A 24,141-nucleotide genomic window follows, 5' to 3' on the forward strand; every position below is an offset into this window, starting at 1 on the left:
TGAAAAGGAAAATCTGAAAAAGCAATATACAAAATTAAGTCAAGGCAAGGGTATTTTCAAATGAATTTTTCTTCTATCTCCTATTGTGGCTGCATTTATAGAGCTCTCTTTTAGAAACAGAGAGTGTAGCATTAATTTTTATGAAATTGGAACTTGGCTTGTGCCAAAACAAAGCATAATGAGAAAGCCAGAACTATTTGCAAAAGCCCTCAGTGATACAAGATGCAACTGTTTAATGAAAGCAAACTTTAAATGCTTCAATTTTGAAAATGTAATTTTGAGTGGAAACTCTAAATATTTTCTTTTTAAAAGAAAACAGAATTACAAGAATATTTGAATTGTTCATATTTAAGTATTTAAATAAGATAAATAAGCTAGCAAACAGTAATCACAACACAGCAGATTTGGAGCTCCCAGAAGTTGGAAAGGACAGAGGGCCTTCTCTTTCCATCCATGCAGTGACATCTCCATCTTGTGGTCCTTTTCAGAGATGATGGTGGGATGTTTGATGTGACAGCCTGACTGCCTGAGGGAGTAGCAAGCCCATGCCTGGGGCTGAAGGTGACTTGAGGCAATCGACTTGGTGCCAGGGGTGGGGAGTGCACTGATAATGAGGCACATCTTGCACTGTGAGGGGACATGATCAGGTGAGCATGCTAAGTGCTCAAGTGGGAGCACACTGGAGGAACCTCAGGTCCAGATTTAGGGGGCCAGCGTAGACTTCCTTGCATTGCTCACCAGGGTATGGAGAGTCATGTGTCATTACATTTAAATTTGTATTTTTCTTATTATGAACATAATTGAATATGTTTTCATATGTCCAGAGCCTTTCTTATTTCCTTTTCTCTGAATTTTTGGTTTATGAACATTGAGTTATTTTCCTTGCTAACATATAGAGGTTCTTTATAAATTGTGATAGGAGTAGCAATTATTTTCCTGTCGTTGGTCTTTTTACTTCACTTATGGTATTTTTGCCATGCAGAAAAATTTAAGTTGTATGAGTTTAATTTATTAATCTTTTCTATCTTTTGCGTTTTGTGTTCTTCATAAAGAAAACATTTTCTATCATGGTTTCTTCTAGTATTTCTACAACTTTAATTTTCACACTGTAATATTTTATCTGTCTGGAAGTTAATTTGGCACATGGTGTGCAGCAAAGATCCACCTTAAAGATTTCACTTGTTTGGTTACTATTTACTGAACACGCATTCATTTCCCTGCTGATCTGTCATATATATACAGACAGAAATGCAGAGCTGTTTATATGTCTGTGTGTTCGAACTGTTTCCTTAGGAGCTTCTCCAATCTCCTCTTGCTGCCCACCTTCTCTGATCAACCATTCCAGGCTGTCACGTGCTCTCCTTCCTCCCACGTCTTATCTTTACCATTCAGTTAGTAGTCTTTGGAATGGGAGGACCATGTGCTACCTTGAAACAGCCTGATAATTTTTGTCACCTGCTGTTGCAGAGTCTCATATGGTCATTGACAGTGCTGGAATAAAGAACATAGGAATATTTGGGAAAGCTAGGACTGAGCACCTGGGTCTAGGACAGTGGGAGCCTGCCTTGCTGAGTGGTGGTTTCTGCTCCCAAGTAAAGCTCCCCCTTGCAGGATCTCACTCCCTGTGACCGCCTTCAACACCTGTCTCCATCATTGGTGTGGTAACTCCTCCCTCAGAATGAAGGTCTCTGTTTCCATGCATTTCCTGCCTATTTTCAGTTACCTTAGCTCTTCTACTTATTACCCACTTGGCAGGCCTTTTGCCTATCACCCTGAGTGTAAATTGCTGGTACCCATGTCTTTCTCATCCCGATTTCCTCCTCCATGTGGATTGTCTATTTTTATGGATATAGGTACTTATTTTCTTGTTCTAGTGGGCTTTGGCTCTTATCATGTCTTGCTTCCACTATATCTACATGTGCCCTAAAGGTTCTACTTGTACGGTTTTCAAATCACTGCTTTTTCCAAATATATGTCTGTGGGGTTTTTTTCTCAATCTCAAATACTTGCTGACTCAGTTACATCATTTGATTTACACAGTATTTAAAAAAAACAATGTCAGTAGAGTCAAGCACCCATTGTCCAATGAATCTCTGGTTAAAAAAAAAATTCTTTAAATTGATCAAAGTAGATTTTTTTAAGACCCAAACATCACCAAGAAAACCTGAATGGCATGTAAAATGGGGTAAAAGGCATTGCCTTTTTATATGATCATAAACATACTCAGTCCACAACTACCAACAGGAAATAAAAGGTACCAATGTGGACTGATTCCTAGTATTCACACAAACAAGCTGTGTTCTCCTTTTGCTGCACGGCAAGTAGACTTCCTACTTGCTTGCTGTTAGTTCTTGACAGCAATCTTGTTACAAACAATGAGTTCCTGTAAGGTGCAATGTGGTCCTGATTAATTGATTGTGTTACATCCAAAGTGCATAAGAGGAGAAGGATCCTTGGCTGGTTGGTTGGTTAGTTAGATGACGAGTGAGTATACAGAAGGTTCTGCTCCGTGATGGCAGCTTAATTCAGGATCATGGGCTTTAGGGTACTCTGGGTCCTCAACAGATGTTAGAAATTCTTTCTCCCACATGTGTTCTTTATCTGACTCCTCACCATTCCTGATACTTTAGATTTAGTTCCATTTCAATGTCATACCTGAACTATACATTGCAGTGATATATGTCTTCTACCCTTTCTGAAATACAGATTGGAGCAGGTGACTTTTCCCACATAGAAACCTTGAATGACTCCCACAGCCTATTAGTGAATCTCACCCTGACTGCCAGCACCGTAGGACTGCTCACGTTTATGGCCTGCACACACCTTCCAGCTTTGTCAGCCCATCTCGATCATCCTCAATGTACTTTAATCCCTGGAAATGCCCCCATGAACATTCCAGGCTCTCCCGAAGCCCCTTCCTTCTTATTTGCTCTGTCTTTGACTAGTCTTTCTCCTTTCTTCATGCAGTTTATTCCTTTTTATCCTCCAAGACCCAAATAGCTGTAAAACTCCTCCTAGTTCCTCAGAATGAATTATGACTTCCTCATAGGTTCATAAACCTCGTTCTAGTTGGCTTTGGCTCTCAGTCCTTTGAATCATTATGTGTTTGTCTTTTTGTTTCTAAAATAGGGTTCACAAATCTATAGTGGTAGTAAACCTGGGCCCCACAAAGCCATGGGATGAAGATGGTTAACCCTCCTGGACCAGCCATTTTATTAAAAGATTTGGAGAAAATCATGAAGACAAGCAGGACTGTATGTGGAGAACCCACGTTCACATGAATTGTGAAGGCAGTTTTTTGTTTTGCAGGCAGGTGCTGCATTCCATCCTGTGTTCCTTGCCCTCTGCCTATAGGGCTTCTGTGCCATTGGGCAGCAGCCAGTTGTGTGTGCCTCCTGCTGGAGTTCCCAGCCTCCTGCTCACAATGCTGCCCCATACCTGTCAAACACACAGGCAAACAAATGCATGAGCACTTTAAACCTCTCTGAATCCTGTTTTCTTCCTTTGGGAAGTGGACCTAGAATAGATTTTTCTGAATTAGACAGTTCTCTCATGCTTGTTTACATAAATGGTATACACAGCAACCTTAAAAGATATATATTATCATCCCATTTGGAAGTGAGAACATTGCATGTCCTGCTTAGAGTATGGTGAGATCTGTAACAAGAAAGTGCAAATATCACTCCTCATAAAAGTGCAGAAGGAACGCTTATAGTTATTCTGTGCTGTAAACTTAGCCCGTGTGCAGTCACCCCTGTGTGTACACCCTCTGCTTGTGGACAGCCCCCAGTGGCTGGGTCCTGTCATCACTGGCTACAGTAGTTTGGCACCAGCATTTTGCAGAGATTATAGAGCAAAAGAGGTAGGAATGGAGGCAGGATGGGATTTCTCCTTCAGAAAATGTGTTCCTGTGTCCCTGGTATTTGCTCCCTTCCTATATAACCCAGCCTTTATAACCCAGGGTTACCTCTTCTCTTGTGATCATTAAAGCAGGTGGCCCCTCAAGCTCATAGCCAGGTTTTGAGGACAACCTCACTGTACAGCATTGTTGAATTGCCATTTTCTTTCTATTTTCAACCTTTAATTCTCCCTATTAAATTACCTTCTGGCAAATTATGTGATAATTTCAAATACCAGATAATTTGTGAACTTAGTTTGGCTTTTGTTAATATTTTACCAGAGATTATAATTATGTTTTTAATTAAGAAATGTTGAAGATATGCTTGGTTCACAAGTCAGATTTTACTAAACTTGAACTTAGCAAAGGAATATATGTTTCAAACAGCTCTTGACATACCAAAAACTGAGCAGCATTCTTGGCCTTTGTGTACACCAGTGAAAACAACATGATCACAGTCAAGGTCATGCACATACCCATCACCTCCAGGCACTTTGTCATGCCCTTTTGTGATTATGGCTGTCCCTCTCTGTCCCCAGGAAACTGCTGGTCTGCTTTCTGTTGTTATAAATTAGTTTACATTTTTTAGGAATGTGTATGTCCTAAATATAACTTCTCTATGCCTCAGTTTTCTCCTCTATAAAGGGGATAATAATAGAATTTATATAAGAGATTATGGGGATTAAAAGAACCATTTCATGTAAAATAATTGGCACATGGCATTATCTCCATAAGTGGTAATTATTATTACCAACCATAATTCAGTGAAATGGAGCTCCTGTTTCAGACATCCCAATGCAGGAGGCTTTAGCCAGATGGGATTTCTGGGGCAGACCCTGGAGACTGATGTGGCCAAGATTAAATATTACAATTCCACTCACTCAGAGTATATCATCCGCTCCCTTGCAAACTCTCTGGCCTCCCTGCACCTGTATTCCTATGTGGCTTCACTTGGTTGCAGCCTCTTTGGGTGTAACTTAGATGACTTCAGCTTACCAGGTGCATCCCAGGGTGGTGTGAGTCCTGATGACTGGCGCAGCTGGTGGCTGTGATGGAAGGTTCAGATGAAACTCAGGTTGGGACCTGCCAGTGTCACATTCCAAACTGTGCCGTGAAGACTGCAGTTTAAACCTTCCCCCACATCTACAGATTTTAAACTCCCAGCATAAAGTGGTATCTACTAAGTGCCTTCTATGGCCCAGATGCTGTTCTAAGCAAACTTATATATAAATACTCATTTAAACCTTATTGTACTTCAACAGTTGGAAGTATTACTATCTCTGTTTCATAAATAAGTAAACTGAGATTCAGAGAGGTTAAATGACTGGCCCCACTCAGGTTTTCTCAGTCCAAACCCTGTGCTCATTCCTTTACACCATAGCTGGTCCTCAGACCAGCCAAGGTTGAACATTACAATAACTTTCAATCACTGTACATCTTTTCCTAGATAACTTAATATGAAAGATAAAAATATATTAAAGATGCCTTTATAAAGAAGAGTTTACAATGCTAGCTTGAATTTTAGTGTTTGGGTTTTTTTTTTTTTTTCTGAGAGGGCATCTCTCATATTTATTGATCAAATGGTTGTTAACAACAATAAAATTCTGTATAGGGGACTCAATGCACAGTCATTATTCAACCCCAAGCCTATTTCTCAACAGTCTCCAATCTTCTGAAGCATAACAAACAAGTTCTTACATGGTGAACAAGTTCTTACATAGTGAATAAGTTCGTACATGGTGAACAGTGCAAGGGCAGTCATATCACAGAAACTTTCGGTTTTGATCACGCATCATGAACTATAAACAATCAAGTCAGATACGATTATTCATTTGATTTTTATACTTGATTTATATGTGAATCCCACATTTCTCCCTTTTATTATTATTATTATTATTTTAATAAAATGCTGAAGTGGTAGGTAGATGCAAGATAAGGGTAGAAAACACAATTCAGTGCTGTAAGAGGGCAAATGTAGATGATCAGGTCTGTGCCTATAGACTAAGTATTAATCCAAGCTAGACAAGGGCAACAAAACATCCACGGATGCAGAAGATTTCTCTCAAAACGGGGGGGTGAGGTTCTAAGCCTCCCCTCTGTTGATCCCCAATTTCTCTCCTGATCGCCCCCCTGTGACTGTGCCTGTCTTAGGTTGTTCCTCCCTTGAGGAATCTTACCTGTCTCTGGCTAACCAGTCATCTTCTGGGGCCATACAGGGAAATGTAAAGTTGGTAAGTGAGAGAGAAGCAATATTCTTTGAAAAGGTTAGCTTTTTACTTCTTTGCAGATTTATGCCCTGTGGCTTCTATGCCCAGCATTTGTCCTGAGGTATCTTTACCACGTGGAAGAATTATGATATTCAGTAATTTTTGATATGAGGCACAAATTCTACTAAAGGGTTGTAATTAGGAAGGAAGAAGAAAAGCTATAGAAGTAGCAGATGGAAGAAAACATGGGAAGATTGATTATTTCTTTGACATATCTTCTTGTAGAGTAACATAAGCATGTATAGGTTTTAAACTACTAATTAAATTGCACACACACATTAACATAATAGGAATACAGCTACATAACAAAAGCAGACCTACAATTACCAGCCATATCCAGTGAAACCAAGAAAACCAGTTAGGTACCCTAGGCATTTGTGAAAACGTATCAATGATATGATGGATATTGTCTAACTGAATTTGAATAGTTTGAGAAAAATCAGACAAATTAAAACAATACATTCCTGGGAACTGTTCACATCCCATATGTTCTTTTAACAGCAGATAGTCTATAGTCGCACGATTTTGGAGCACTGCAACTTGCACTTCTCCTAATTCTTGGTTGAGTTCCGACAGTATGGATCCAGTCAAATTTGTTGTTTTACTGTATGCACAGGCAGGCTTAGATATCTCCTTCTTCATTCCAATGGCAAGTCCAGGAACCGGTGGGATGAATGCAGCTACAACTGCAGCAGCGCCAGGATCTTTGTTGAAGTTTTTTGATGATCATCTTCTGGAATGACTCTTCCAGAGGATGTTGATGTTGGAAGTTCTTCTTCATATCGTATCTTCATTCATTTTCTGGGTAGCCAAATTAGGCTTTGATCCTCTGTATAAACACAAACAAACCCTTTACCACACTTTGATATGACCTTTATACCATTGTGAAGAACCTAATGGAGATCACCACACAGGAACTGCTTTTTTTTTTTAAGAGAAAGGAATAGTATCAGAAAAATGTACTTCCATAGCTGATCATCTGACACCCTTTAAAAGATCAAAATTAAGGATATGTAAAGCATGCATTACTCGTTGATTTGTAGTTAGTTTTATCCTATCAGGGAGTAATCCCCCTTTACTTTCTCTTTTTTTTTTGTTATCATTAATCTACAATTACATGAAGAATATTATGTTTACTAGGCTCTCCCCTATACCAAGTACCCCCCACAAACCCCATTACAGTCACTGAACATCAGCATAGCAAAATGTTGTAGAATCACTACTTATCTTCTCTGTGTTGCACAGCCCTCCCCTTTCTCCCACCCCCCACATTATGCATGATAAACATAATACCCCCTTTCTTCTTTCCCCCACTTATCCCTCCCTACCCACCCATCCTCCCCAGTCCATTTCCCTTTGGTACCTGTTAGTCCATTCTTGGGTTCTGTAATTCTGCTGCTGGTTTGTTCCTTCAGTTTTTCCTTTGTTCTTATACTCCACAGAGGAGTGAAATCATTTGGTATTTCTCTTTCTCCACTTGGCTTATTTCACTGAGCATAATACCCTCCAGCTCCATCCATGTTGCTGCAAATGGTAGGATTTGCCCTTTTCTTATGGCTGAGTAGTATTCCATTGTGTATATGTACCACCTCTTCTTTATCCATTCATCTATCGATGGACATTTAGGTTGCTTCCAATTCTTGGCTATTATAAATAGTGCTGCAATAAACATAGGGGTGCACTGATCTTTCTCATACTTGATTGCTGCATTCTTAGGATAAATTCCTAGGAGTGCAATTCCTGGGTCAAATGGTAAGTCTGTTTTGAGCATTTTGATGTACTTCCATACTGCTTTCCACAATGGTTGAACTAACTTACATTCCCACCAGCAGTGTACGAGGGTTCCCCTTTCTCCACAGCCTCGCCAACATTTGTTGTTGTTTGTCTTTTGGATGGCAGCCATCCTTACTGGTGTGAGGTGATACCTCATTGTAGTTTTAATTTGTATTTCTCTGATAATTAGCTATGTGGAGCATCTTTTCATGTGTCTGTTGGCCATCTGTACTTCTTTTTTGGAGAACTGTCTGTTCAGTTCCTCTGCCCATTTTTTAATTGGATCATTTGTTTTTTGTTTGTTGAGGCATGTGAGCTCTTTATATATTCTGGACGTCAAGCCTTTATCGGACATGTCATTTTCAAATATATTCTCCCATACTGTAGGGTTCCTTTTTGTTCTATTGATGGTGTCTTTTGCTGTACAGAAGCTTTTCAGCTTAATGTAGTCCCACTTGTTCATTTTTGCTTTTGTTTTCCTTGCCCAGAGAGATATGTTCAAGAAGAGGTCACTCATGTTTATGTCTAAGAGATTTTTGCCTATGTTTTTTTCTAAGAGTTTTATGGTTTCATGACTTACATTCAGGTCTTTGATCCATTTCGAATTTACTTTTGTGTATGGGGTTAGACAGTGATCCAGTTTTGTTCTCTTACATGTAGCTATCCAGTTTTGCCAGCACCATCTATTGAAGAGACTGTCATTTCCCCATTGTATGTCCATGGCTCCTTTATCAAATATTAATTGACCATATATGTCTGGGTTAATGTCTGGAGTCTCTAATCTGTTCCACTGGTCTGTGGCTCTGTTCTTGTGCCAGTACCAAATTGTCTTGATTACTATGACTTTGTAGTAGAGCTTGAAGTTGGAGAGTGAGATCCCCCTACTTTATTCTTCTTTCTCAGGATTGCTTTGGCTATTCGGGGTCTTTGCTATTTCCATATGAATTTTTGAACTATTTGTTCCAGTTCATTGAAGAATGTTGCTGGTAATTTGATAGGGATTGCATCAAATCTGTATATTGCTTTGGGCAGGATGGCCATTTTGACAATATTAATTCTTCCTAGCCAAGAGCATGGGATGAGTTTCTATTTGTTAGTGTCTGCTTTAATTTCTCTTAAGAGTGTCTTGTAGTTTTCAGGGTATAGGTCTTTCACTTCTTTGGTTAGGTTTATACCTAGGTATTTTATTCTTTTTGATGCAATTGTGAATGGAATTGTTTTCCTGACTTCTCTTTCTATTGGTTCATTGTTAGTGTATAGGAAAGCCACAGATTTCTGTGTGTTAATTTTGTATCCTGCAACTTTGCTGTATTCCAATATCTAGTGGTTTTGGAGTTGAGTCTTTAGGGTTTTTTATGTACAATATCATATCATCTGCAAATAGTGACAGTTTAACTTCTTCTTTACCAATCTGGATTCCTTGTATTTCTTTGTTTTGTCTAATTGCCGTGGCTAGGACCTCCAGTACTATGTTAAATAACAGTGGGGAGAGTGGGCATCCCTGTCTTGTTCCCGATCTCAGAGGAAAAGCTTTCAGCTTCTCGCTGTTCAGTATGATGTTGGCTGTGGGTTTATCATAGATGGCCTTTATTATGTTGAGGTACTTGCCCTCTTACCCATTTTGTTGAGATTTTTTATCATGAATGGATGTTGAATTTTGTCAAATGCTTTTTCAGCATCTATGGAGATGATCATGTGGTTTTTGTCCTTCTTTTGTTGATGTGGTGGATGATGTTGATGGATTTTCTAATGTTGTACCATCCTTGCATCTCTGGGATGAATCCCACTTGGTCATGGTGTAAGATCCTTTTGATATATTTTTGAATTCGGTTTGCTAATATTTTATTGAGTATTTTTGCATCTACATTCTTCAGGGATACTGGTCGTAATTTTCTTTTTTGATGGGGTCTTTGCCTGGTTTTGGTATTAAGGTGATGTTGGCTTCATAGAATGAGTTTCGGAGTATTTCCTCCTCTTCTATTTTTTGGAAAACTTTAAGGAGAATAGGTATTATGTCTTCTCTGTATGTCTGATAAAATTCCAAGGTAAATCCGTCTGGCCTGGAGGTTTTGTTCTTTGGTAGTTTTTTGATTACCATTACAATTTCTTTGCTTGTAATTGGTTTGTTTAACTTTTCTGTTTCTTCCTTGGTCATTCTTGGAAGGTTGTATTTTTCTAGGAAGTTGTCCATTTGTTCTAGGTTTTCCAGCTTGTTGGCATATATGTTTTCATAGTAGTCTTTAATAATTCTTTGTATTTCTGTGGAGTCTGTCATGATTTTTCCGTTCTCATTTCTGATTCTGTTGATTTGTGTTGCTTCTCTTTTTCTCTTAATAAGTTTGGCTAGAGGCTTATCTATTTTGTTTATTTTCTCAAAGAACCAGCTCTTGGTTTCATTGATTTTTGCTATTGTTTTATTCTTCTCAATTTTATTTATTTCTTCTCTGATCTTTATTATGTCCCTCCTTCTGCTGACTTTAGGCCTCATTTGTTCTTCTTTTTCCAGTTTCGATAATTGTGATGTTAGACTATTTATTTGGGATTGTTCTTCCTTCTTTAAGTGTGTCTGGATCACTATATACTTTCCTCTTAAGACTGCTTTCGCTGCGTCCCGCAGAGGTTGGTGCTTTGTGTTGTTGTTGTCATTTGTTTCCATATATTCCTTGATCTCTATTTTAATTTGTTCATTGATCCATTGATTATTTAGGAGCACGTTGTTAAGCCTCCATGTGTTTGTGAGCCTTTTTGTTTTCTTTGTAGAATTTATTTCTAGTTTTATACCTTTGTGGTCTGAAAAGTTGGTTGGTAGGATTTCAATCTTTTGGAATTTACTGAGGCTCTTTTTGTGGCGTAGTATGTGGTCTATTCTGGAGAATGTTCCATGTGCACTTGAGAAGAATGTATATATCCTGTTGCTTTTGGATGTAGAATTCTATAGATATCTATTAGGTCCATCTGTTCTAGTGTGTTGTTCAGTGCCTCCATGTCCTTACTTATTTTCTGCCCAGTGGATCTATCCTTTGGGGTGAGTGGTGTGTTGAAGTCTCCTAGAATGAATGCATTGCAGTCTATTTCCCCCTTTAGTTCTGTTAGTATTTGTTTCACATATGCTGGTGCTCCTGTGTTGGGTGCATATATATTTAGAATGTTATATCCTCTTGTTGGACTGAGCCCTTTATCATTATGTAGTGTCCTTCTTTATCTCTTGTTACTTTCTTTGTTTTGAAGTCTATTTTGTCTGATACTAGTACTGCAACCCCTGCTTTCTTCTCTCTGTTGTTTGCCTGAAATATGTTTTTCCATCCCTTGACTTTAAGTCTGTGCATGTCTTTGGGTTTGAGGTGAGTTTCTTGTAAGCAGCATATAGATGGGTCTTGCTTTTTTATCCATTCTGTTACTCTGTGTCTTTTGATTGGTGCATTCAGCCCATTAACATTTAGGGTGACTATTGAAAGATATGTACTTATTGCCATTGCAGGCTTTAAATTCGTGGTTACCAAAGGGTCAAGGTAAGCTTTAGTATCTTACTGCCTAACTTAGCTCACTTATTGAGCTGTTATATACACTGTCTGGAGATTCTTTTCTTCTCTCCCTTCTTATTCCTCCTCCTCCATTCTTTATATGTTGGTTGTTTTATTCTGTGCTCTTTCGTGTTTCCTTTAACTGCTTTTATTGGGTAGTTGATTTTATCTTTTGCCTTTAGTTAGTATTTGGTTGGTCTGCTTTCTTTGCTGTGATTTTATTTTCTCTGGTGACATCTGTTTAGTCTTAGGAGTGCTCCCATCTAGAGCAGTCCCTGTAAGATGTCCTGTAGATGTGGTTTGTGGGAGGCAAATTCCCTCAACTTTTGCTTGTCTGGGAATTGTTTAATCCCTCCTTCATATTTAAATGATAATCGTGCTGGATACAGTATCCTTGGTTCAAGGCCCTTCTGTTTCATTGCATTAAATATATCATGCCATTCTCTTCTGGCCTGTAAGGTTTCTGTCGAGAAGTCTGATGATAGCCTGATGGGTTTTCCTTTATAGGTGACCTTTTTCTCTCGAGCTGCCTTTAAAATTCTTTCCTTGTCCTTGATATTTGCCATTTTAATTATTATGTGTCTTGGTGTTGTCCTCCTTGTGTCCTTTCTGTTGGGAATTCTGTGTATTTCCATGGTCTGTTCAATTATTTCCTCCCCCAGTGTGGGGAAGTTTTCAGCAATTCTTTCTTCAAGGACACTTTGTATCCCTTTTCCTCTCTCTTCTTCTTCTGGTACCCCTATAATGCAGATATTGTTCCTTTAGGATTGGTTACACAGTTCTCTTAATATTGTTTCATTCCTGGAGATCCTTTTATGTCTCTCTGTGTCAGCTTCTATGCATTCCTGCTCTCTGGTTTCTATTCCGTCAATGGCCTCTTGCATCTTATCCATTCTGCTTATAAATCCTTCCGGAGTTTGTTTCACTTCTGTGATCTCCCTCCGGACTTCATCCCTTAGCTCTTGTTTATTTCTCTGCATCTCTGTCAGCATGTTTATGATTTTTATTTTGAATTATTTTTCAGGAAGACTGGTTAGGTCTGTCTCCTTCTCTGGTGTTGTCTCTGTTATCTTTGTCTGCCTGAAAATTTGCCTTTTCGTGGTGATAGGAATAGTTTGCAGAGCTGGCACGAGTAACGGCTGGAAGAACTTCCCTTCTTGTTGGTTTGTGGCCTTCCTCTCCTGTGAGAACAGCGACCTCTAGTGGCTTGTGCTGGGCAGCTGCACGCAGAAACGGCTTCTGATTCTTGCCAGGCTGCTACGGAGTTTATCTCCGCTGTTGCTGTGGGCGTGGCTTGCCTCAGACGGCTGCTCCGATATGGTGGAGCTGCGTTGGAAGGGGAACATCCGGGAGGCTATTTATCTCCATAAGGGGCCTCCGTGCTCCCTGCTGCCCTGGGGGTTAGAGTGCCCAGAGTTCCCCAGATTCCCTGCTGCTGGACTAAGTGTCCCAGGATGCTTCCGTCTGGCAGTGGGGTCCCTGTCCCTTTACGACTTCCAAAAAGCACTTGCTTTTCTTTGTCCTGGGTGCTTCTGGCTGCAGGGACCCACTCACAGGTCTTACTGTCCTGTTTCCCTAGTTTCCAGCATCCCAGGCATGCACTGTGTCTGCGCTCTGGTGCGAATGGCTAGGGATGACTATTTAGCAGTCCTGGCTCCCTCTCCCTCCCCGCTCCGACTCCTCTCCTCCTGCCTGGAGCTGGGGTGTGGGGCGCTCAGGTCCCGCCGGGCTGGGGCTTGTATCTTACCCCCTTTGTGAGGCGCTGGGTTCTCACAGGTGTGGATGTGGTCTGGCTGTTGTCCTGTGTCTTCTGGTCTGTCTTTTAGGAAGAGTTGTCTTTGTTGTATTTTCAAAAATATATGTGGTTTTGGGAGGAGATTTCCACTGCTTTACTCATGCCACCATCTTGTCTCCAACTTCTAGTGTTTGGGTTTTTAGCAATGATTTGGAATATCCCCCTTTGTGTGATTTGAATGAATTCAAGCCTTGGTTGAGCACATTTCTAGAAACAATTTATAGTAAAAGAATTCAGGGCTCATTCTTTTACAGCTTGGGCTTATCTAGGTAGAAGGAGACCTAGAGAAATTTAGTTTATCAATATTATATTTATGGCCTTTGTTTCCAGTATGACCAAAGTGGACAGATAAGCTCCTGGGAGTCCTTTAATTCTCCCTTGTTGCTACAGGGATCTCCACTCAAAGAGAATGGATCTTGAATTGCTCAAGACATTTTGCCTCATAGGAAAAGAGGAACCATTCTTTATTGCTTTGAGTTAGCAGCTCACATTTCAATTCTGAAAGAACTGTCCAGGTGGGCAGGAGGATGATCTACATTTCCCTTCCTTATAGGCACCCAGGAAGGACTGACACATCCACTTGACTATATTGGACACTACTCAAGTTCTAATACTATTCTAATTTTAAACAAGCTCTAATAGTCTCGTTTTAAACAAATGCTGTTAATGTATGATGCTGAGAAGCTTCACTGTAACTGCCTTAATATAGCCAGTGATGACCCATTATTAAGTCGTTATGTATTAAGTTTTTCCTGAAAAGCATAAGTGAGAATGGTAAGGTCCTTATTTTGCTCTTTACATAAGAGTATAGACCAACAAGCTTGCCCCTATCTCTGCCCTCTGAAAAGACAACTCAGAAGTGAAACTGCTAATGCTTAAGGACACAATGCAGGATAGGCTAGGAAGCTAGGCTGGAACAAAATTTCTTGTATAAGGGAAAAACAGTCCCTAAATAATTCTCCTTTGTAGAATATTTTTTGTTTTTAAGTTCTGGAACTGGGCATAACTTTTGATGTTCAGCTAGCTTGGGGCTTCAGAAATGTTTGATATTACATATGAGTTATTTATCTACCAGAGAAGGACTTCTGATTCTTAAAGAGAGATATAATGACTTAAAAATGTATATTTCAGGCTTACAGAACAGTTTAGATAATTATAGAAAACTATATAGCAATAAAGACCATCGTACATAAAATCAAAGCCCTCATTCCTTGATTTTTGTTCTTCCCTAAGGATGACCACCTGAATTTGGTGTTTATAATTTCCATACATGTTTTACATTTTTACTACAAATACATTTATCCCTAAATAGTGTATGGTTTTGCTTTATATGTATTTAAACTTCATAGAAATTATAGCATACTTAAAAAACCCTTCTGTATACCAAAGGACACCATCAGCACAATAAAAAGACAACCTACAGTATGGGACAGCATATTTGTAAATGATTCATTTGATAAGGGATTAACATCCAAAATATGTAACTCATATGTCTCAACACCAAAAAAACAACCCAATTAAAAATGGGCAGGGGACTTGAACAGACATTTCTCTAGAAGTACAGATGAAAAGATTCTCCATTGCTAATCATCAGGGAAATGCAAATCAAAACCCAGTGCAATATCACTTCCCACCAGTTAGGATGGCCACTATCATAAAAACAATAACAAATGTTGGTAAGAATGTGGAAAAATGGGAACCCTCCCACACTGTTGGTGGAAATATAAACTGGTACAACGGCTGTGGAAAGCAGTATGGAGAGTCTTAAAAATACTAAAAATAGAAATACCATTCGACCCAGTAATTTCACTTCTAGGAATTAATCCAAAGAAATCAGAATCCCTGATTCAAAAAGATATATACACACCCCTGTTTACTATCGCTGCCTTAATTACAATAGCCAAGATGTGGAAGCAAACTAAGTGTCTATCAATAGATGAATGGATAAAGAAGATGTGGTACATATACACAATGGAATATTAGCCATGAAAAAAAAAAGAAATCCTGCCATTTGCAATAACATGGATGGATCTAGAGGGTATTAAGCTCAGTGAAATGAACCAGGTGGAGAAAGATAAATACCATATTATTTCACTTATTCATGGCATATAAAAACAAAGCAAAACAGAATGAACAAAACTGCAGTAGACTTACAGAACTAATAGTTACCATGGCGGCCGTGGGGCTGGGGCAAGGGGGATAAAGGGGCACACAAATTCTCAATCATAATATGTTGGTCACAGGGATAGTAGTACAGCATGGAGAATATAGTCAATGCATCTGTAACATCTTTCTATGTTGACAGATAGTAACCACACTAGAGGAGGTGAGGATTTAATAATATGGGTAACTGTTAAACCACTGTTGTGTGTTTGAAACAAATGTAAGATTGTATATCAATGATACTTCAATAAAAATAAATTTAAAAAAGAAATGATAGCATACTGTTCAGATTATTCAAACTACTTTTCACTGTCAATATATTGTGCTTTTGAGAATTGTCCAAGTCAGCCCATATCACTCTAGTTTATTCATTTTCACAGGTGTAGATTATTTGTTTTAAAAATATACTTTTGTTTTTCCATATAGGTAGTGGTTTCTAATTATTAATGCATTAACGGTGCAAAACAATGTAACAGTATTCTTGTACATGTCTGTGGTCTCCAGCATGCAGAAGTTACTCTCTAGTGTAAATCTAAAAGTGGAATTCCTGGGTTGCAAGATATGCACATCTTCAAATGAATTAACTGCTTCCCAAAATGATTATTGACCTTAGACTCCCAAAAGCAATGTATGAGAGTTCTTGTTGTCTTGTTCTATGCCAATGCTTAGTGTCATCATACATTAACTTCTGTCAATCTGCAAACTGAGAGGTGTTAACAAATTAGCACTATGGGTTTAGTGTGCATTTCCTTGCAACTTCCTAGAGAAGCTGAGCATCATTTATATATTTATTGCCCATTTAATATTCTTCTTCAGCAGCATGCCTATCTTTTGTTCATTTTTCTATTGCCCATTTTCCCAATGAGTAGTTTCTTTTACATTTTGATTTAAAGAGGTCCTTTTTGTTTTATGTACACTAATTATTTGTGATATATATATGTTACAAGTAGATTCTCTCAGGGGGTGGATTTTCTTTATTTTTAAATTATATACTTTTCAAATGTATACAAATTTTAAATTATAATATATGCAAATGTATTTTTTCCTTTTTAATTGCCCTTCTGGTTTCTTGTGTAATTATTTCCTGAGATCCAGAAGTTGTAAAGTTTTGCTTTTTGCATTTTTCATTTGAACTCCTAGAATTTATTTTTGTGTTTGGTATGAAAAAGGGCCACCTATATTTTGTTTTATATGGCTAATTGTTGTCTCAAAACCAGTTGTGAAACAGTCCATCACTTCCTCACTGATATGTAATGATACATCTGTTTTGAATCAACATTTCATGTAAGTCAGTGTCTCAACTCTCTAGCTATCCATTAGTCCATGTTTCTGTGATTGCACCAAGACCACATTCATACTTGATAATATTGGTTTTAGAATGGGCTTGATATCCAATGGGGCCAGTGTTCCACTTTGTTTTGATCAAAATTGTCTTGGTTATCCTTGGACTTCATTTCTTCCATTAAATCTTTGGAACCACATTTTGAAATTCTATGAAAAATCTATCTGGGATGTTGATTAGAACTGATTTGAAATTATATTAATTTTAAAAAGGGAGAATTAGCATCTTGACTATATGGAATCTTTCTATATATGAATATGAATGTGATATAGCTTTTATTTTTTGGGGTCTTTTAATAAAGTTTTATAAAGGTTTTTTATATTGTTACTTAAGTAATTCATAGTTAATTCTAATCTGGTAATTTGGTATCAGCTAATTTATTTGCTGATAAATAGAAATGCAGTTGCTATTTATACATTTTATATCCAGAAACCTTGGTAGACTCTTATTAATTCTAGTAATTTATAGATTTTCTTGGATTTTCTACATAAATGATCACATTACCTGCAAATAATGGCATTGTATTTCTTTCCTTTCCTTATAGTTTTTATTTATTTATTTTTTAGTGTACTGGCTAGGACTCCCAGAATAATATCAAATACAAGCAACGATGGGGATTCCTTGATGAATTCTAATATTAAACTGCTTTTAATGTTCCAACATTAAGAGTGATCCTTACTGTAGTTTTAAATAAATTCTTTGCTAACTACCCATTGTCAGGTTAAGAAAGCTCTCTTCTACTACTAAGTTTGATAGTTCTTTTTTTATATAACAAATGAGTATTGTGTTTACAGCTTTTTCTGCATCTATAGAGGTAGTTATTGTTTTCTTCTATAATCTTAATTAATATGGTAACATTTATTGATGTTCTCATCTTAAGCTATCTTTGCACTCATTGGACAAACCCAACGTGATTTTATTTCAGATTTTTGTAGCAGTGTTCATAATTGTAGCATATAAGTTTCTATTTTCACACTGTTCTTGTCTGGTTTTTGTGTCAGAGAGTATTAATAACATAAAATGAGCTGGGGAGTTTTTCTTCTTTATGTTTTCTGAACTTTGTGTTTGGTTAAGACAAACTCTTCCTTGAGTGGTTAGTAGTAATCACCTTAAAATCTGAGCCTAATGGGGTTTTTGTTTTACTTTTGTTTTTGTGTGTGTAGATATGTATAATTGATTGATACAATTTTTTAAGGTTAATAGGGCTACCTAAAATTTCAGTTTCTTTTTCAGTCAGATTTAGTAAGTTACATATTTTTAGAAGATCATCCATTTCTTTGAAGTTTCCAAATGAACTGTCATAAAAATTTCCCCTCATTTTCTCATAATTTTTGTCTCTGTTATGTCTGTAATTGTATCTATCTGCCATCTTTTTAAATTAATTAATTTATTTATTTTGTTGTCATTAATCTACAATTACATGAAGAATATTATGTTTTACTAGGGTCCCCCCTTCACCAAATCCCCCCCACAAACCCCATTACAGTCACTGTCCATCAGCGTAGTAAGATGCTATAGAATCACTACTTGTCTTCTCTATGTTGCACAGCCCTCCCCATGCTCCCCCCACAACATTATTCATGCTAATCGTAATGTCCCCTTTCTTTTTCCCCATCCTTATCCCTCCCTTCCCTCCCTTTCTCCCCAGTCCCTTTCCCTTTGGTAACTGTTAGTCCATTCTTAGGTTCTATGATTCTGCTGCTGTTTTGTTCCTTCAGTCTTTCTTTGTTCCTATAGTCTTTGGGTTTGAGGTGAGTCTCTTGTAAGCAGCATAGAGATGGGTCTTGCTTTTTTATCCATTCTATTATTCTGTGTCTTTTGATTGGTGCATTCAGTCCATTTACATTTAGGGTGATTATTGAAAAATATGTACTTATTGCCATTGCAGGCTTTAGATTCGTGGTTACTAAGGGTTCAAGGTTAGCTTCTTTAGTATCTTACTATCTAACTTAACTCACTTATTGAGCTATTTTAAACACTGTCTGGTCATTCTTTATTTTTCTCTCTTCTTATTCCTCCTCCTCCGTTCTTTATATGTTGGTTGTTTTATTCTGTGCTCTTTTGTGCTTCCCTTAACTGCCTTTGTGGGTAGTTGATTTTATTTTTTGCCTTTAGTTAGTATTTGGTTGGTCTGCTTTCTTTGCTGTGATTTTATTTTCTCTGGTGACATCTATTTAGTCTTAGAAGTGCTCCCATCTAGAGCAGTCCCTCTAAAATACCCTGTAGAGGTGGTTTGTGGGAGGCAAATTCCCTCAACTTTTGCTTGTCTGGGAATTGTTTAATCCCTCCTTCATATTTAAATGATAGTCGTGCTGGATACAGTATTCTTGGTTCAAGGCCCTTCTGTTTCATTGCATTAAATATATCATGCCATTCTCTTCTGGCCTGTAAGGCTTCTGTTGAGAAGTCTGATGATAGCCTGATGGGTTTTCCTTTATAGGTGACCTTTTTCCTCTCTCTAGCTGCCTTTAAAACTCTGTCCTTGTCCTTGATCTTTGCCATTTTAATTATTATGTGTCTTGGTGTTGTCCTCCTTGGGTCCTTTCTGTTGGGAGTTCTGTACACTTCCATGGTCTGATCGATTATTTCCTCCCCCAGTTTGGGGAAGTTTTCAGCAATTATTTCTTCAAATACTCTTTCTTTTCCTTTTTCTCTCTCTTCTTCCTCTGGTCCCTATATATACCCCTATAATGTGGATATTGTTCCTTTTGGATTGGTCACACAGTTCTCTTAATATTGTTTCATTCCTGGAGATCCTTTTATCTCTCTCTGCATCAGCTTCTATGTGTTCCTGTTCTCTGGTTTCTATTCCATCAGTGGCCTCTTGCATATTATCCATTCTGTTTATAAATCCTTCCAGAGATTGTTTCATTTCTGTAATGTCCTTCCGGACATCATCCCTTAACTCTTGCATATTTCTCTGCAGCTCCATCAGCATGGTTATGAGCTTTATTTTTAATTCTTTTTCAGGAAGACTGGTTAGGTCTATCTCCTTCTCAGGGTTTGCCTCTGTGATCTTGGTCTGTATCAATTTCTTCTGCCTTTTCATGGCGATAGATATATTTGTGAGGAGCGGGCATGTGTGTTGGGTAAGAGAAAGTCCCTTCTTGCCAGTTTATGGCCGTCCTCTCCTGGGAGAACAGCGGCCCCTAGTGGCTTGTGCTGGGCAGCTGCGTGCAGACGGGGCTTCTGATCTTGCCTGGCCGCTATGGAGTTTATTTAGCTCTGTAGTTGCTATGGGCGTGGCCTGCCTCAGGTTGCTTCTCCAGTATGGCGGAGCCGCGTTGGAGGGGGGACAGGTGGGAGGCTGTTTATCACGGTTAGGGGCCTCTGAGCTGCGCTGTGGGGGTTCAGGCGTCCAGAGTTCCCCGGGATTCCCAGCTTCTGGGCTAAGTGTCCTGGGTCACTTCCGTCCAGCTGTGGGGTCCCTGTCCCTTTAAGACTTTCAAAAAGCACTCGCTTTTCTTTGTCCCAGGGGTGCCGGCTGCGGGGACCTGCTCACAGGTCTTACTGTCCTGTTTCCCTAGTTTCCAGCACCCCACGCACTGTGTGTCTGCGCTCTGGTGCGGATGGCTGGGGCTGGGTGTTCAGCAGTCCTGGGCTCCCTCTCCCTCCCTGCTCAGACTCCTCTCCTCCCACCGGGAGCTGGGGTGAGGGGCACTCGGTCCCGCCAGGTCATGGCTTGTATCTTACCCCCTTCTCAAGGTGCTGGGTTCTCGTGGGTATGGATGTGGTCTGGCTGTTGTCCTGTGTCTTCTGGTCTCTCTTTTAGGATTAGTTGTATTTGTTGTATTTTCAAAAATATATATGGTTTTGGAAGGAGATTTCCGCTGCTCTACTCATGCTGCCATCTTGGTTCTCTCTATCTGCCATTTTTCAATATTGCTTATTTGTGGCTTTTTTCTTGAACAGTTTTGACAGAACTTGTCTTTTTTTAGTTTTTGAAAAAATTACACACTAGCTTTGGTTTTGTTGATTTTCTCTATTTGCCTTTATTTTCCATTTTATTAATCTTTATTCTTATCATTATTTCCTTCCTTTAGTCTTCCTTGAATTTACTCCATTATTGTGTTTTAAATCATTGAGTTGAAATGTTATTCTTTCTTCTTTTCTAATATAAACACTGAAGACAATAAATTTCTAAATACTATTTTAAAAGTACAAATCTTGACATTCAGTTGTATAGTTATACTATACTTTGAATGTTTCCTGTACTTTGAATGTTTCCTAATTTTCTCTGTTTTTCTATTTTGAGCATTTAGAAGTGTTTAAAATTTTGCAATAATATGGATTTTTCAAATTCATCTTCTGGTTATTATAATTACATTTTCAACTCACTTTCATAGGAAGTCACCCATACTTAAGAAACCAATTCTTGCCATTCATTCATGGGCTTTGTGTATTTGAGAATAATGTTTTCTCTATTTTGGGCCACCTACATATGTATGTTCAGTTGTTAGATACAGCTTATTAATTGAGTTAAACAAATTTATTTTATCCAGAACAATGTCTACAAATCATGGTGTGAAAGATAAACCTCTCCACTCTGTGAATTAGATTTAGCTGCATATAACAGAAGAAAAAAATAACAAATAACAGCTTAAACAAGATAGAAATTATACAAAATAGTCTGGACTTCATTTATGCGGAAGATAAATAAACTCTACCTGTGCCAAAGTGTCCAGAGCCGGTGCAGTAGCTCCCTAGTGATCCTGGAATGTAGGATTCAGTCACTCCCTCCCTATAGCTACCATGGTGGCAGTTTTTTCCCTCTGCTTTTCCTACCACTTCTGCTGATGATAGCCAGCTTTTCTAAGGGAAATGACTCTGGGACCCGCAGCAGAATGTGTGTTACGCAAGAGTCACATTTCTCTTGCAGTAACAGACCTTGTGTTTCCCACCAGGCAGGCTATTTTCACTGAATTCCAGTAGTATTTTACCCAAGCCATATTTCAGAAATACTTTAGAGATTTTTTTTTTAATTTTCAATAAACGAAGACCCAGTTGTCCATACAGATGTTGTTGATTATTCCCCAAAGCTCCTCTTTCTAACTTCTTTACTTATTTTTCATGTAATCACCTAATTTTCCTTTTTACCACCCAGTCTCCTGACTTAACATTTCCCTTGATACCCACCCCCATCCCCTCACTGCAACTTCCCCACAGCTGATGTCCCCATTACACTGTCTTGGGTGATCTGTCTGCTCATGTGGTGTCACAAGAGTCAAATCCTTGGAACATACTGTCTGTTCTCAGATGCTTCTAGACAGAGTGAAACTTCCTTAACTCCATTCAGATTTCAGACCATTGCTGTGTCCTTTTGTCCTCCTATGTCATCCCATCACCTGTTTTAAGGTGACACAATTATTTTGAGGAGATATATTGAGAAACTGGTGTGTCATAAAATATTTTTGATACATGTGAAATAGAAAACAGTTTTAGATTGAATATTGATTCCAGCTCATCCAAGTTCAAATTCAAAATGTGCATATGTATACACACACACACACACACACACACACACACACACACACACATACATGGGGAGGGGGGCAGAATATTTAGTTATATTTTATATATATTCCTAGAATACTTTTTGATAGCAGTAACATCCATTATTGATGACTATTTACATGCTAAGCATCATCATGCTTAGTATTTTACATACATTACCACCTTTTTTCCTCCTTGTGCATAAAGCAGGTTTCTCACCCCCATTTACAGATGAAGATCCTGATATGTTCAGTAATTTTCCCCAAGCAATACCTAGGTACTGGCATATCCTCAACTCTAACCACAGTCTGACTGATTCCTACTTCGATACTTTCAGTCACAGTCCAGGCCACTAAAATGTTAACTCATTATATCTCTAGGTCATCACTGAGTGGGCTTCTCACGTCATCCTTTAGGCAGCACCAAGAGTCACTGGCAGCAGAGAGAGAGAGGCGGCGACAGGAGAGAGAAGAAAGGTTGCAGAGAATAGAACGGGAAGAAAGAAACAAATTCAAGTAAGAAGGGTTTTAAGATTTTTTTAATTAAAAATTAAAAAATTAAAGCATATGCCTTCATGCTGTATATCATTAATACTGGTGTGAAGAATTAGGAAATAATATATTTACTTCAGATTCTGTCTCTGTTTTCAAGGAAGAGCAAGACATACCTGAAATAGGCTGGATCTGGTTTGTTACGGCCTATTTTTCTCTAACCATATGGCAGGAAGCACAGCCAGCCAACCAAATACAATTAAGGACTTGTGTATTCTTGGGTCCATTATCGAAAATGGTCTTATCCAGGCCTTCCTGAAGACAGAGAGCCTAATTGTCTTAACTTAATTTGCCATTTCCCCCTAAAGCTACTCATGTTTTATTCATATTCTATTGGATGCCTAAAAAAAAATACTTCTGCCACTTTCTGGTCTGCTCCTTGCTCCCTGTAGCCGTCGTCATTGTATCATTTTAAACAGTAACCTCTCCTATGAGGAAGAAAAAGTCATTGTGCTGAATACTCCTAGCCTGTGATGCCACTCATCTCTTTGGTCTCTGTCCTGCTCCAAGGAGTGTTTCTGGATGTGGCCCACCCCAGGTTTCCTGCTTTAGCCTGTCTGCCCCTGCTGAGCCCAGCGTCACTCCATTTCTCCTTCAGCCTGCTCACCTGACTCCCCAGGCCCCTGGTGGAGCCCCCACCCCTCTCCACTGGGCTCCACGCTGTGCAGTGCTTTATGGGATGCAGGGCACTTGCCAAGGCTTCCTTCTGCATTCCATTCCTCCTCCTTCCCCTTTTCCCTCTTGGCTTCCTAATCTTTCTCTTCACCTTCCCAGCCACCTGTCCTGTAACATCTACATTCTTTATTGTTTGCTTTTCTCTTCCCATCTCCACTTCCTATTTCCTCAGTTCAGTTTCTTTGGCAAACAATATTCCCAGCAACTACTCCCAGTGTAAGCATTGCCAATGAGGATTTATAGGTTCAAAACTTTATTTTCCCAGAAGGTAGGAAGTATATGGGTAATCAGAAATCGTCAAAATATGAACAGAGTTGTGAAGTTGTCTTAACTGTAACTTGCTACCACATCAAAACAAATATCCCAAATTTGTGAGTGAAATGCTAATCCTGGCTTTTGTAAGATTGGTAAGTGGACTTTATGGAGTAAACCATCATCATTCCCCCACCATTGTGTGATGTACGCTGAGCTGTCAGAGTCCTACCAAATGATATGTGCCAGCGCCAGACCTGTCTGCACAATTTCTCATGAGGTAGCTCTGGAAGTTTTCACTTTTGGAAAGACCAATTTGTAAAACCACTGGAACAGGTTAAATGCTTCCTGATTAATGGCTTTCTGAGAGATCTGTATATTTTACCACCAAATAGCAGCAAAGAATCTGCC

At 38.7% G+C, this 24,141-nt stretch overlaps 1 protein-coding gene across 9 annotated transcripts in view; it reads left to right on the forward strand.

Annotated features, from left to right (window-relative positions):
* FHOD3 (formin homology 2 domain containing 3) overlaps positions 1-24,141 on the forward strand; it is a 525,593-nt gene that overhangs the window by 412,845 nt on the left and 88,607 nt on the right. For all 9 annotated transcript variants that reach the window (XM_036884979.2, XM_036884980.2, XM_036884981.2 and 6 more), the window contains one exon: positions 22,633-22,767. In XM_036884979.2, coding sequence (XP_036740874.2) covers positions 22,633-22,767 — 135 coding nt within the window. The remainder of the gene's footprint in view (positions 1-22,632; positions 22,768-24,141) is intronic.

The sequence above is a fragment of the Manis pentadactyla genome, chromosome 6 (genome assembly GCF_030020395.1).
Source record: "Manis pentadactyla isolate mManPen7 chromosome 6, mManPen7.hap1, whole genome shotgun sequence".
NCBI lineage: Eukaryota > Metazoa > Chordata > Mammalia > Pholidota > Manidae > Manis > Manis pentadactyla.